The 15,529-nt window shown below is 42.4% G+C and overlaps 1 protein-coding gene and 1 long non-coding RNA gene across 5 annotated transcripts in view; both read left to right on the top strand.

Annotated features, from left to right (window-relative positions):
- The window catches only part of LOC140687544 (trafficking protein particle complex subunit 9-like), an 85,057-nt gene that overhangs the window by 21,161 nt on the left and 48,367 nt on the right, over positions 1 to 15,529 (top strand). Inside the window, exon 1 of one of the 4 annotated variants that reach the window (XR_012061924.1) lies at positions 14,577 to 15,094. The exons of 2 other annotated variants lie outside the window; for them this stretch is intronic. Coding sequence is in view for 1 of the 2 variants with exons in the window: in XM_072944669.1 (XP_072800770.1) it covers positions 15,004 to 15,094 (91 nt within the window). In the remaining variant the exon portion in view is untranslated. Of the gene's footprint in view, positions 1 to 14,576; positions 15,095 to 15,529 lie in introns of those variants that run through there. One more of the 4 variants, XM_072944669.1, reaches the window with a different exon arrangement.
- On the top strand, positions 10,274 to 14,740 carry LOC140687551 (uncharacterized). Its single transcript, XR_012061933.1, has 2 exons — positions 10,274 to 10,505; positions 14,523 to 14,740. It is a non-coding gene; the product is annotated as an uncharacterized lncRNA (long non-coding RNA).

The following is a 15,529-nucleotide window of genomic DNA, read 5'->3' on the forward strand; positions in this document are numbered from 1 at the left end:
AATATGATATTAGTTTCAGGTGTACAATAGATGCTCCATTTATAGTTACTGTAAAACATTGTCTGTATTCCCTGTGTTGTAAGATACATCCCTCTAGCGTGTTTACATTACATGTTGCAGTTTGTATAAGAAAGTTGGGTAACGCAGAGTCTGGAACGTGGCTGTGTATGACTCAGGTTCACGCTCACCCTGCCTGTCAGAGCTCAGGCCTTCACTCCTTTCTGCAGGGGAGCGAGTGGAGGCAGCTCTCATCAGCGCTGTCACCACCCTCTGAGTGGCAGTGACAGCAGTGACTGTGTGTGGACGTGCAAATTGTTTTTCCAAGAGCTTTATATGCGTTTCTGCATTTAATAATTAAAGCCCTCCTGTGAGGAAGCGTTTTAAGTTTTTAATGCATAATACATTTTATTTTGATATTGATAGATTTCAAACCTCTGGAAAATTTACAGGAGTAGTACAATAAACGCTTAGATACAGTTCACTTTAAAGGGCACTATTTGGCTTTCTGTGTCTGGCTTATTTTAGCATAAAGTTTCAAGGTTCATCCATAATTGTAGCCTGAATCAGTACTTTATTCTTTTTGCTTGATAATATCCTTTTCCTTTGTTTTCGTTTTTGGTCTATTTAAAAATATTTTCATTGAAGTCTTGTTAGTTTATAATTTTGTGTTAGTTTCTTGTGTACAGCACAACACTTCAGCTAAATAGGAACCTACCTGTATTCATTTTCATCCTCTTTTTAAACATAAGTTACTATAAGATATTAAATATAATCTCCTGTGCTATACAGTATAAACTTGCTGTTTATTCTTTACATACTCAGTATCTGCAAATCTTGAACTCCCAGTTTATTCCTTCCCACACCCTCTCCCCACTGGTAACCATAGTTTGGTTTCTATGTCTCTGTGTCTGTTTCTGTTCTGTAGATAAGTTTATTTTTTTGTTTCTTTCTATTTTTTTTTTTTAGAGTCCACATGTGAGCAATCTCATATGGTATTTTCCTTTCTCTTTCTGGCTTACTTCACTTAGAATGACATTCTCCAGGTCCATTGATGTTGCTGCCAATGTCATTATTTTATTATTATTTTATGGCTGAATAGTAGTCTATTGGACAAATATGCTACAACCTCTTTATCCAGTCATCTCTCAGTGGACATTTCGGTTGCTTCCATGTCTTGATATTGTAAATAGTGCTGCTGTGTACATTGGGGTGTAGGTGTCTTTTTCAATTAGGGTTCCTTCTGGATATATGCCCAGGAGTGGGATTGCTGGGTCATCTGGGAGGTCAATTTTATGTCTTTAGAGGAACATCTATACACTTTTCCACAATGGCTCCACCAAACTGTATCCCCACCACAGTGCAGGTGTGTTCCCAATTCTCCGCAGACTTTCCAGTATTTATTGTCAGTGAACTTCTGAATGATGGCTATTCTGACTGGTGAGAGGTGATACTTGATTGCAGTTTTGATTTGCATTTCTCTGATAATGATATTGAATATTTTTTTATGTGGCTACTGGCCATTTGTACGTCTTCATTGGAGAAATGTTTCTTTAGGACTTCTGCCAATTTTTGAATTGAATTGTTTGTTTTTCTTTCTTATTAAGTGTAAAAGCTGTTTACATATTCTGGGAATTAAGCCCCTAGCAGTTTCATTTATTGTAAATATTTTCTCCCATTCCATAGGTTGGTTGTCTTTTTGTTTTGCTTACTGTTTCCATAGCTGTGCAAAAGCTTGTAAGTTTAATTAGATCCCTCTTGTATATTTTTGGTTGTTTTTCTATTGCTTGAGTAGACTGCTCTAGGAAAACATTGCTGAGATGTATGTCAGATGTTTTGCCTATGGTTGCTTCTAAGAGGTTTATAGTGTCTTGTCTACATGTTTAAGTCTTTAACACATTTTGTATTCATTTATGTATATTCTGTGAGGGAGTAGTCTAACTTCAATGATTTACATGCAGCTGTTAAGTTTTCCCTACACCATTTGCTGAAGAGGCTGTCTTTACTCCATTGTATTTTCTCACCTCCTTTGTCAAAGTTTCAGTGACCAAAAGTTTGTGGGCCTATTCTTGGTAAATGTGTTTATCCGTTCATTGATGGATGGATATTGTTAGTAACTTTTGGCTACTCTGAATGATACTGCTATGAATATTGATGTGAAATTTTTTATGAGAATATGTTTTCATTCTGTTGGCTGTACATTTGCCCCGCCATATCTGTAGTTTCCACTACATGAATCCAGATGGTTGATTGTAAAGGGACTCGAACATCCTTGGATTATGGTATCCAGGGTGTGGGGTTCCTGAAACCAACCCCCCAAGGATATTGAGAGATGACTCTATATGTAGGAGTGGAATTGCTGAGACATATAACTCTAAGCTTTTGAGGAAATACCAGACTTCTCCAAAGAAGCTGCAACATTGTTCCTTTCCCCTGGCCGCATATGAGGTTTCTCTGCCTCCTGAACGACATTTGTTATTGTCCATGTTTTGGTTATAACCATCCTAGTGGGTGTAAAATGAGATCTCATTTTGTTTTTGACTTCCCTAGTGATGCTGAGCATCTTTTCATATGATTATTGGCCATTTGTATATCTATTTAAATTCGTGGTAAATTTAAAAATTGGGTGTATTTTTTTGTATTGTTCAGTTGTAAGCATTCGTTATATATCCTGGATACTACTCTCTTATTAGATACATGCTTTGCAAAATTTTTCTTCTATTCTGCACATTGTCCTTTAACTATATTTTTTTAAACATTAAAACAATTTCTTTACAAGGGAGGTAGTTTGATGTAAAGATTTATTTTATTTTTTTGCAAAGCACGCACTCTCTGACTTGAGATACCATTTTCCCCTGTCATTTCACTTTCTTGATGATGTCCTTTGTAAGAAAAAGGTTTTAGTTTTGATGAAGTCCAGTTTATCTGCTTTTTCCTTCTATCACTTGTGCTCTTGGTTTTGTATCTAGGAAACCAAAGCCTATCCTAGGCCCACAAAGATTTATACTGTGTCTTCTTTTAGAAAGTTTATAGGTTTAATTTTTACATTTCTGTCTGTGATCTATTTTCAATTAATTTTATTTGTTATATAAAATATGGGTGTTCAGATTCCAGATTGATTCTTTCGCCTGCAGATACCCAGCTGTCCCTGAACCATTAGTTGAATAGACTATTCTTTCAATGGAGTGTTTTTGGCCCCCTAGTGGAAAAGTGTCTGTAAATGTAAGTTTTTCCCCGTGGGTTTTTATTGTGTCTCTTAGACTTATTTATCCAAACTTATGCCAGTATCATACTGACTTAGTACTATAGCATTTTAGTACACTTTAAAGTGAGTCCTCCAACTTTACTCTTCTTTTTCAAGGTTGTTTTTGCTGTCCTGGGCCCCTTGCACGTCCATGTGAATTTTGGGATCAGTTTTTCAATTTTGCATAGAAGTCAGCTGGAATTTTGATAGGGATTCCACTGAATATATAGTTCACTTTGAGGATTCTTAAAATTTTTAATAATATTGTCAATCATTCCATGAAAATGGGATGTCTTCCATATATGTAGATCTTTTAAAATTTATTCTGGTGATACTTCAAAAAGTTCAATGTACAAATCTTGTAAATTTTTGTTAAATGTATCTCTCACTTTATTTTTAATGCTGTTGTAAATGGAAAGGCTGAATTTCTTATGGGTGGGACTATGTATCAATCTTCTTATTTGTAGAATTCCTTCACAACAAATACCCTTGGTATATATTTGCTACATAAATCTATCCACAACTATTCCCCGCCCCGTGTTATAAGAAACCAAGACCCAAGGTAAGCTACTTGAAAACACCTATGTGGAAGTGAGAAATGAGACCCTTGGGTGGGTCTTTGTGCAGATGATACTGAGAGCTTATTCTGAATGGCTTCTTCTTAATTACTTTTAAACAACCCTTTCAGTGTATTTAGTCAGATACATTAAGATTATGCCCTTTTGATGTGCGGAGTAGCTAAGACTATAATTTTCAAATAAATTCTAGTGAGAGTGTTGTACTTGAAACCTAATTTGCATCAATCTTTGAAGATTTATGTTTCAGGAGCTTTGACTAAAGAACAACTGTCTTTATTCTATAATGAGAACTAAATGCTCAAGCAACATGTAAGAGTTTGAGCAAACTGCCCCCGCCCCGTAGTGCTGGGTGGCTGCAGCTGTAACTGGAGTCAGCACTTACCTCTCCCAGTATGCTTGTGCTGATCTGCTCAAAGTGGTTCGTCCAACAGTTTGTCAGTAGTCTGTTGGACAAAGTCATAAAACATTGATTGAAGGTTGCTAGAATGCAATATATTCTTATTAATATTAAGTAAGCACATATTGAATGCTTACTGTATGATGGAATTGTCCCTCAGCCTCACATGAATATTATTTCTCTTGAAACCTCACATATTTCCTTGTTATTCTCACTTTACAGATAAGGAGACTGAGAATTAGGTCTTCTCTCTTTGGGGGGAGCTCATTATTAATGATGGGCAGTTGTAAGGAAAAAGATATTGATTCATCATGAGAAAACATTTTTGTGAGAGTCAGCAATGAAGAAGATGAACACTGAAGAAGGTGATCATTGTTCGAGTGAGACAAGCCCTGGGTTGTGCGGAGTCAGCATCCCTGTCCTAGACACGGCACGTGTAGAGCTGCGTGGTGGGTGAGGTGGCGCGGCCGTGCAGGGAAAGCGGATGCTGGGGCCTTAGGCTGTGCTCAGGCCTGGTTGGGCTTTCTCCTAAGGGGAGTGAACCATCATTGACAGATTTTAAGTAGGAGAGTGGGGTGCTCTCATAGTTCATATTTGTCTTCTAGAATGTTTGGAAACATTTAGAAGGCTTGGCAGGAGATGATGTGATGAGTCAGAGTAGGGTGGCTGCGAGGTGTAGCAGTGTCCAATTTTCAAGTGGTTTTCAGGCCCAGGCTTGTGGCTTAGTAGCCGTGTCAGTTTGAAGGACGCACGCAAGGAAGTGAAACAATTTATCTAATCAATTGAAGCAGTGATGTACCCAATTCCCAGGACTGTTGTGGAGATCCAGTGAGATACACTGTGCAGTGTGCAGCGTGGTCTCCAGCAGAGAGTCAGTGCTGAGTGAGTGCCAGTGAGTATCTGGTAGGTCAGTTGAGGGTGGTGGGACTCGGTGTCTGAGGATATCTGGTCCCTGAAGGAGGGGTCCATTCACATCTGTGAGTGATGGGCCTGAGTTGGGAGACGCAGGGAGACCTTACCCTCCGACCAGGGGCCCTGGTAAGGACGGCTATGGGAGGAACACCGTGAAGTCAGCTCTTTGCATGTGGAGTTGGAGCTGCCTTTGAGACAACTAACTGCAGTGTCACGGGCTTAAAGAGGAGATCTGGGCCCAGGTTGTGCATTTTCCTAAAATCTCAACTCCTAAGGACGCCGAAGTATTGATCACTGAAAGTGAAGTCATACTTTAAAGGACAAACGAATAGTAGTATTATCTCTGTCATCAAAGCTCACGTCTATTTATTCATCACTCACTTTGCTAATTGGGTACTTACAGAGCTCACTTCACCGTCCTCCCGTGGGCTCAGGCTCCACAGAAAAGAGCTGGTGTGTCTTCCTCTTTTCTAGAATAAGACACATTTAGCTTGTAGACTTCTGTACCACGCCAGACTTAGGAAATTAGTTTGCTGGTTTAATTGTATTTTCTGTTGGCCATGTCCTGACAGGAGAGAAATTTTACCTCATGGTCATGTTTCAATTAGCTGTTACTGAGAATTGCTGATCTGATACATAGTGTATGTATTACATTAACTTTGTAGAGTAGTTATCATTTTTCTGTCTTTGCCCTTTAATTTTGTTTGCCCCTTCAGTGTTCTATTCTTTTTGGGGCCTTATTTTTTTTAAATTAAAAAATGTCTGTTAGCAGTTAAGAAAAAAATAGGAAAGAAAAAATGCACATGAGAACTAAATTTAGAAAATGTCTAGTGTGTTTTCTGTCTCGGCAATGGAGGGTACTAAAACTCCTGAAAACCTTCATTACACAAGTTCCTTAAAATGCTGATTGAGAAATAAAACCTTCCTTCCTCATCTTTCAAGCTGCACAACTCATTGTCAAGAAAGTGAGGGAAAATTCTCAGAAGCCAAGACAAACGAGAAAGCAGGGTTTCTGAGAGATACGTGAGCGTTAGAAGCCGTGGTGTGCTGGTTGGCTCCTGAACTGATTTTCAGTTGCCTTGACAGGAGGGAAGGATGTGAGCCCCAGGCCTCTCACACTAGGAGTTGGATGGGTGATCATATAATGGGCCAAGCCCATCCTGAGAATCTTGCTTTACTAAAGGGTGGAATAGGAAAAAAAAAATTCCTCAAGACAAGAAAGTAAGAAAAGTCAATTTTGTTGGAAGAGGGGAAAAATAACAAATCCAAAGTAAGGATATAGTTTAAAGCTGTTCTGGCATGAGAGTGACCACAAACTCCTGGCAGAAAAGCACAGCTACTCCTTGATTGATAAGTTGTGTTTTGAATGAATCAGTGAACAGCTATTCCGAAAAAGGCCTCCAGAGTCTTGTGGATCAAGATACTGGACAGCAAACACCTCTCTTCCAAGGTCTCATTCAAATAACCAGAAAGGTTTTAAAGGAAACTAACAATAATCTGAGTTGTATATATTGACATTACTATATGCTAAGAATTCAGAGGTGACTATGGAGTTGTCTCCTCTTTTATGGACCTTATTTTCTCTTTGGGGAGAAAAATGACATAGTTGGGTATCTTGGTGGAGGGAGGTGTTAGTCTGTTGCAATTAGCCAGGAGAGGAGATTAAGAAAACAGTGAAAGATGGGTGAACTTTTTAGCTGAGGACAGTCTTGTTCACTTGGCTTTTAATTGCAGGCTCAATGAGCTGTCACTGGAGGGACTAGATCTTACGGAGGATGGACTTAGCTCAAGCCTCTTTGGAATGGACAAGTGAACCTGGAAAAAGACAGTCAAATCTGTGCAGACATTAAAGTTCACTTGAACGTGCTGCATCCCTGAGCCAAAGATAGGACAAATATGCAGCAATTCTTGAGGACAGAAGAGTGGTTTTTAAGGTTCTCCAAGAATGAATCCCATGGAACCGAGATGGCCAGTTGTCAAACTGAGACTTTGTTCTTTGGACGGTGTACCCAGCAAGGGTATTGGCCTTTTATATGGTTCCATTTGTCTTTAATACATGTCTGTTGATGAGGACATGGGCACAAATGTTTGACACCTTGTCGAGGCGATTTTGGATACCTGCCTAGAAGCACGGGCACAGTTGTGGCTGCTTCATACATCTTGCAGCCCATCCCTTTCCCCGGCTCCGTGATCACGGCAGAGTGGTTCCTTGTTGACCTGTCCGTTTCCTCTGTGACATCATAACCCATGAAAAGACCGGAGCATATTAACTTGGCTTTGTTAAAGTCAAAGAAACAGATCAAATATGGAGTCAGATTTGTTCTTTCCTATTTCAGTAGTACCATGGAGATGGCAGTTTGGGCAGCTTTTTGTAGTGTCCTGGAGGCTTTCTCTCTCAGCTTCTGGGTGCCTCTATTGAAAACCCTTCATTGCTGTCTGGCCTGCTGGTAATGCACACTGCCTGTTTTGCCCTGAAGATGTGTTCTGTTTATAAACTCATCTCTACTCCTTGGAAAACAACTCAAGAAAAACTCAGTTGGTTTTCCACCAGCCATGGGCAGGGGTGAGGTAAACCGTGTTATTATTTCATAAAATAATAGTAATAATAGTAATAGTCATAGTAGTAGTACTTGTAGTAATAGTAATAATAATAATAATAATAATAATAATATTAATAGAAGTCTTAAAATAGGACAGAGCACATTGGAGAGAGTCAAAAAATGATTTCTGGCTTAAATCAAAAGTGATGACTAGTGATTCCATGGCTGCTGTATTTGCTAAGCTAATTACTCCTTTGCTCCATTACACATTTCTTTTATCTGAAAAAGAAATACAAGGAAATGGTTTAAAAAAAACTCAGAGAACAAAAATACACAAGTGAAAGAAGTTTTCCCTCATCCTCTGTTCTTTCAGCCCTCTCTGGAGATGCCTCTGTTTACTATCCTTTGGGTGCTTTTCCAGATATGCTTTGCACATTCCCACCTATGTATGTAAATTCCTTTAAAATTTTAGTTATTTTTAACTTAAAGGGGTTTAAATCCTCAAGTGGCATCTGGCCGGGTAATATAACAGAACAAATCTGACTCCATATTAGATTTGTTCCTTTGAATTTAACCCTATGCTCTGTCACCTAGGCTTCATCTTGCTTGTAAAACAATGTTGCCTAGAGCCTGAAATAAACAGGAGACCCTATTCTGAAGGCTCTGACCTTTAAGGATATTTAACACTTTTTCATTCATTAAAAGATAGCAAATTGCAGAATAGAAAATAACGTTTCTTTTGTTGGAGGTTTACAGGGATCTGACCCACGCAGATAGCTGCAAGAAGAAAGGATTCTAACAAGAAGGAATTCCTACACTAAGAAGTTTGCACTAACCAAGCACATAGGAAAGGAGCCTGAATTGTGACTTGGGGAGATGGTTTTCCAGGACATTAGTTTGCCATCTAGGTCTACAGAAACTTGCTATTCCATGCCCCAACATCTGGTCTCCCAACTTATTGGCCTGTCCTGCACTGAGGAGAATTAATTTCGACTTGGTAACACTCCTATCTACCTAGAAAGCTGGGCACTGGAGCTGAGTGTTATGGAAACAGGCCAGCCAAGACAAAAGCACCAATCGGAGTGTTGGAGTACTCAGAATTATTATGCCGGTGGGCTCAGAGGGGCTTCGGCTCCGAAGTTTTGAGTACCTCCAAGACGTGCACATGAGGTTTTAAAGGCTTAGTTACAAGTAAGGGGGCATTAGCCAATAAGGCTCAAAGAACAAAAAGCAAGGAATAAGTACACTGGAGCTTATCAATTTGTAACAGATCACATTACTGACACTTGTTGAGCTTGGAATTACGAGTTAGGTTGTTAGGCCAATAAACTGACACTAAACTTCAGATTTACGAGATAGCCCAGCATAATTTAGATCAGTAAACTGACACTTATCACACTTAGATTTGTGACTTAGCTTGTTAGCGCAGCTGGACTTTTCCTTCACATGAGGACAGCTCTCCCACACCCAGGGAACTACTGTGAGCCCTTGATGTTTCCACTAGGGTGGGGTATGGTTTACCCAGGAGGGATGGGGACTATGCACCAACACTCAGGCAGTCTGCTCTGTCTGGGGCTCTGATCTTGTACCATCCCGCTCCCCGCCAGCCCAACACCTGGGACAGTGGAGCTAAGGCAGAGATCCTGCCTGCCTGTTTCCCAGCGTGTAAAAGGGGAATATGTGCTCTTCCCAAGGTAGTTCTGAGCGACAACACCTGCGGGTGCTTGGTTCTCAGAGCAACAGAAAACCCAGCTCCGCGTGGGGGCAACGGGTGTGATCTCCCTAGGGTTTCTGCAGAAGCATCGGACGGAGGGTTGGATCACGGTGGTAAAATTGAGCTGCGGGGCTTGAAGGGTAACAGAAGGGTACAGAGGCAGGTCTGCCGCCTAGGGGTGCCCCAGAGGTAAAGCTTTTTTTCTCCAACTCCTCTAAGACCCTCCCTTCTCCAGATCCCTTCCTTCTCTCTGCTCATCCTGTCCATCTGTATCCCTCCAATTTTCCCGTCCTCTCCACCCGCTCCCATCTTCTCCCTCCCTCGCTGTCCCACCTTCTCTCACAGAACCCAGAGAGGAGCGCTGGCCCTCCTGCGCATGCGCAGTCAGTGCCAAGTGGTCCGCTGGTTGGGAGCTCCATATCCGAGCCGGGGATCGGGCCCAAAGGCTTCTCAACTACGTCGCCCGGTAGGCCTTTGGTTCCTGCCTGGGGTCGGGGCCTCTGACTGTGGAAGTGCAAGGTGGGGGGCTCCTGGGAAAGGGGTCAGGCGGCTGCGGGAGGGCGGTCCGCCTGTCACAGACCCCAAGGGCGCTAGTCAGCCCGTGTTCAGATGAATTGCTCAGGCCAGACCCCTCTGCCAGCGCCACCTGCCCCGGCGTCCCGGCCACAGTGTCCAGGGCCTGGTGTGCACCTGCCATCTCTCACCCAGCCGGGATCCCCTCAGTCCGCGGCTGGCGTCCCCTTCCCCTCTCCCTCCCGCTAGTCCTCTCCTCCCGGGCTTCCTCTTCTCGTCCTGCGGCCCGTCCCCGCCCCTGGGCGGGCTGTGTCCCGGGCGGGCGGGGTCTGCGGACCCGGACGGGGGCGGGCGCCTGGGACTGTGGCTGGGGCTGTCCTCCGAGCAAGGCTGCAGCCCGCGCCCCCCTCCCCGCTTTCCCTGCCCCGCGACCCCGGGGCTGCCCTGCTCTCCCTTTCCCGCTCCCTGAGGACCAGCTCTGTGGCGTGGGCGCTGCTACCTGGGCTGAAAGCCTCCGGCTCTAACGCCCAGCTTCTCCTGGTGGAGTCGGGAAAAGGGAGCGTCACTGCTAAGCGAGGTTCTGTCTCCCCCCTCCATGTTTCTGCCTCAGGTAAGTACCTTGAACACTTTCAGGTGTTATGATGGCGGTGCTTGTTGATGTCACGTGTTTTTATAGTGAGAGGGATTGCAGTGGTGAAAGCAGGGCTTGGTTCTGTTAAAAATGTGCTGAAGGCATGAGGCTGTGACATCCTCCTTCCTTCCCTCTCCCAGGGTGAAAGGAGTGATCCTCGATTTTCAAAAGATAGTTACAGTCCCTCACTAGCCCAGCCCAGCTATTGTGTGTTAACAGGAACAGCACCACCAGAGGCCTTGGAGACCCAGGCATATTGCAGCCCTAAAGTGCTCCTGGCATAGTTTGGCTTGTTTAGGTTTTTTGTTTTTCTTAAATTGTGGGACAGACTAGTGTATAAACTGAAAAATAATTCTCAAGAAATAATTTTCATAGGACAGTTTTATTGTGATATAGTTCACAAACCATGAATTCCATCCATTTAAATGGTACAATTCAGCAGCTTTTTGCATATTCACAGTGGTGCATGCATTATTATTCCAGAACGTTTTCATCACTTCAGAAAGAGCAGTGGAAATGAATGACCTATCCACCCCTCCCAAGTGGTGGTTCTAAAGAAATTTCTTGGCTATTCCTGACCATAAATTAACTTGTTATATTCCAAGAAAAATCTGGTAGGAATTCTAACCAGAATTGAAATGAATCTGTCTATCAAAACAGGAAGAATTTATACCTTTATGGCATAAACTTCTTCTACCCATGAATATATCTGGGACCCTATCTTTTCATCTGACCAGAGCCTGGCCCATGTGAAGTCCTCACTACTTTTTGGGCTTGTGAATGATGAGATTCTATACATCATTAGTTGCAACTGTAGCCTTTCACAGAAGAGAAAAGTAACCTCAGTGAAGCAAGTGACTCTCTGATGGTCAGAAAGAGTGACAGCCAGTGCTGGAGTGATCCAGTGGACTTGGTGTTTGCAGCTAGATTTCTCGACCACCTACAGTTAAGGGGATTAGAGAGTTCTTTTATTTTTTCTTAATGGCATTGCATTTATTTTTACTTATTTTTTAAAATTATTTTTTATTTAAGTGTATTCAATTTACAATGTTAGTTTCAAGTGTACAGCAGAGATTCAGTTATAAACATATGCATATGTATATATATATGTTTTAGATTGTTTTTAGTATAAATCACTACAAGAAATTGAATATAGTTCCCTGTGTTATGTAGCAGGTCCTTGTCATTTATTTTATATTTACTAATTTGTATCTGTTAATCCCCCCTTTCCTGCCTGCTAAACACAGTTTGCTTTCTATGTCCATGAGTCCATTACTAGGAGCACCGTTTTTCCTAGTAATATATGCTCTTTTGCTGCTTTCAGTTTCAGTAATTCCATCTTATCTGTGGGCGCTTTTCTTCTGGTGGCCTTAATGTGGTTTGCACACGTGGTAATAGAGATCTGTATTTGGGAGAACCCCAGGCCTCGTGTAGTCCCTGGTACAGAGTGCCCACTGAATTGATGCTTGAACTGGGAAAAAAGCACAGTAAATGTTGGAATTTCCACTATGGTTGAGAATTCTATAACCTCTTTTGACAAACTTAATATTGGCTGCACCCATTCTGGGTAATTTGGTGGAAATTCATGTTATGGTGGTGAAGAGACGGGGCCTTGTATGCTTCTTCTCTTTCTGTTTTCTAACACTCATTCTCCTGGGCCTTCCAGATCCTCCCCTAGAAGTGCCAGGTCTGGCTTGGTGCTGCGCTGAGGCAATATTTGTTAATAAGGCCCTTTCCTCATCTCTTCTGAGCCTCCGGTTCTTTCTCTGCACAATGAGGGCTTAGACTAGATAACTACTTTTCAGTTTCTTTTAAAGCCATGTTTCCTTTGAGAAACAGAAAATGCAAATCTCTCCTCTCAAACCAACCCTTTAGATTTTGAAAAGTCCTCCAAGGAGTGACATAGCTCTTTGTGGAAAATGAATGTGATTGTGATTCCAGGTGACACAGAAAAGACTCTTCAGAGATTGATTGCAGGGAGAGGGCAGGAAAGGGGCAGTATGTCACACTTTCTAGTGTGAGCACTGGAGCAGGGGCTTGGATTTAAATACAGTGTCTGACGTGGCCTCTCTCTAATCTTGTAGAATGTGATAAACTACTCTACCTCAGTTTCTTGATGTGTCAAGTTGGGGTGATAATATTTTAAGGCTTTTGTGAAACATTATGCAAATAAGCCATTTGTGTATGGGTAGAAACAAGACCTGCTAGGGATTCAGGGATTTGTTTAAAAAAAAAAATCTTGTCCATAGCACTCTGTTTGTGTGTATTTAGTAGTTCCTGAAGGGTGAGGGTGAGTCTAAAGTCCATCGAGGGACAGGTGGCCCATGATTCTCTGTGCCCCTGAATGCCCCCTCCTCCCCAGTCCTCTTCCTCAGTCCAGGATGAAGTTCCCTAGTAGATTTACTCAGAGGTCTTGTGAAAATGGCTATTCATTTTATTGTTTCACCAAGAAGGGCTGCCATCATGATCTCTGTGGTCAGGTTTTGAAGGGCTGCCATCATGATATCTGGTAATAATTCTATGGAATTGGCTGTTTCTATTTAATGAAAAGAAAAAAATTACAAATAGAAAATTAGAACAAGGATGGTCACATGGGCTCTTGGAAGTGGACACCATTAGAAGTTGGAGGGACTAGTGGGCTCAGTGGGAATGTTAACTGAGTGTATCTCATGGGCTGGGCATTGTCCTATTTGTACTGTGTGTTCCTTATTTGAGACAGTGAGCTCACCTAACCTCGAAAACCTCTTTAAAAAATTAGACTTTTTATTTTGAGATGTAATGTAGATTCCCATGTGGTAGTAAGAGATAATATGGAGAGAGCCTATGGACTCTTTGCCCAGTTTTCCTTAATGGTTCCATCTTGCAATATTGGGGTACAATTCATTACTGACTCACTAACAATTTGAGGTTTGTGTTATTGCCCTCATTTCTATCCACGATTAAATTGGGGCTTAGAGAAGCACACAGGCCTGCCCTGGTCACCCACATTGTTAGTGCAGAGTCTGGTGAACGTGGGCTTGGGATTCCCAGGAAGTATCATTATGATGGTCTTTGGCAGGGAGCAGCATTCACTTTGCTTGTTTATTCATTCATTCAAGAAACATTTATTGAGTAAATTCTGTGGGTCAGATGCTTTCTTAGGGTTATCTGATTCTTCAGCAGTACTGAGAACCAGGGAATATTTATATTTATTAAACTGAGAAAATTAGCTCTGAGAGGTTATAACTCCCCCAAAGGAAGAATAGCTCATAAAGGGGGGATAGTACAATTGTACAGTCACCACTTTTTATGCAGGTGGTACCCTAGGCATTTTACATTTGCAAACATCCGTAATCCAGATATATTCTTGCAAGGCAAGGATTTTTTTTAATTGATGTATAGTCAAGTTTACAATGTTGTGTCAATTGCAAGGTGTTTTTTGACTTTTGAATTAAAAAATACTTTTTCAGGAGGGAAATTAAGTGTATTTATTTGTTTGATTTTTTAAAATGAGGTACTGGGGTTTGAACCCAGGACCTCATACATGCTAAGCATGTGCTCCACCAATGAACAGTACCCTCTACCCCAAGGCAAGTTTTCTTATCCATTACTATGAAGCTAAGGGGTTCAAATAAATTGAATAGGAATCCAGATCTTTTGATCCTACTGTGGTCCTTCTCTTTATATTCTGCTGAAGGGGGTTGGGGAAGCATTTCCTTTGTTCATTTTTTATTCAGCATTTTTGAGCAGTGACTTTGCATCAGGGCCTTGCTAGGTGCTTGGAAATAGAAAATAAGAAATGACCTTTCTCTGCAGAGGCAGGAAGCCTAGACCAAAAGCTGGGTAATGTGATCCGAGCTACAGTAGCCATGTGCAGACTATGAGGACAAACTGTACCCCCGGATTTGCTTTGGCTTCCCTTGCCTTCTGTCTGGTACACACCAGGTCACCGCAACCCAGATGGGCCCATAGCACACAGCAGAGTATGTACCTCGATCTCCTCTCCTGTCTCGGCAGGGCCTGCAACATGAGCATCCCTGACTACGTGCAGTGTGCTGAGGACCACCAGACTCTTCCCGTTGTAGTCCAAACCATGGAGATCATCTCAGAGGAGAATTTCTTTTGCATCTATCAGCTACTCACCTCGGTGAGCCATATCAGCCCATGTGGCTCCCAGTGGACACTCTGTATCCACTACAGGCACCGCTATGTGCCCGAGAATGGGTGGAGCGTCTTCCAGAAACACTGCAAGGTCGTGGGCCTTGTCACCATTACTGACTGTCTCTCTGCCAAGGCTTTGGAGAAGCTCCACGTGCAGAGGAGCTGTATGGCACCTCGATAATGACTCTCAGCTCTTTGTCTTTGTACTGCATGTGGAGGAAGTCGAGCAGCCGCGCACCGACGTTGCCTTCAAATTTAGAGGACTGCAGGGTGGTGGAGAAGAGGATCGAGGACTTCACTGAGTCACTCTTCATCTTGCTCAATTCCAAGTGGCTGGATGGTGGCCCCAAGAATTCTGGGGACAAGATCCCCCTCCCCTGCATCCCGTTTGAGAAGGAGGACTTCATGGGACTGGACACAGACAGCAGGTAAGTTTACCTGGAGGCCAGTCCACCCTGGCTTTGTGCCGGATTGCTTCCCTACATCCAGAAAGGGATCAGCAAGGAAGAAGTCTGTCTTGTAGCCAAGGGGGGATGGAGATGCAGCCCGCCGGTTTACAGACATTTCAAAGTGAATCCGCCTTTGTTTCAGAGAGATCCTTTTAGGGTTAGTGTGGACACTTACTCCCGCTTTACAGCCATGACCATGGTGGGACCCCTGGGGTTGCTGTCCAATAAAGTAGCCAAAGCCACTGATGCTAGGAGCACTGGGGAGGAGGCTGGACTGAGCTGAGATGTGCTCTAGGTCAAATGCACATCAGACACTGAGGCTTGTCTAGTAAAAGTATATAAACTATCTCTTTACTTCCTATATTGATTACATGTCAAAATGATAGTATTTTACATACAGTAGATTAAGTAAGA

The sequence above is a fragment of the Vicugna pacos genome, chromosome 20 (assembly GCF_048564905.1).
Source record: "Vicugna pacos chromosome 20, VicPac4, whole genome shotgun sequence".
Taxonomy (NCBI): Eukaryota; Metazoa; Chordata; class Mammalia; order Artiodactyla; family Camelidae; genus Vicugna; species Vicugna pacos.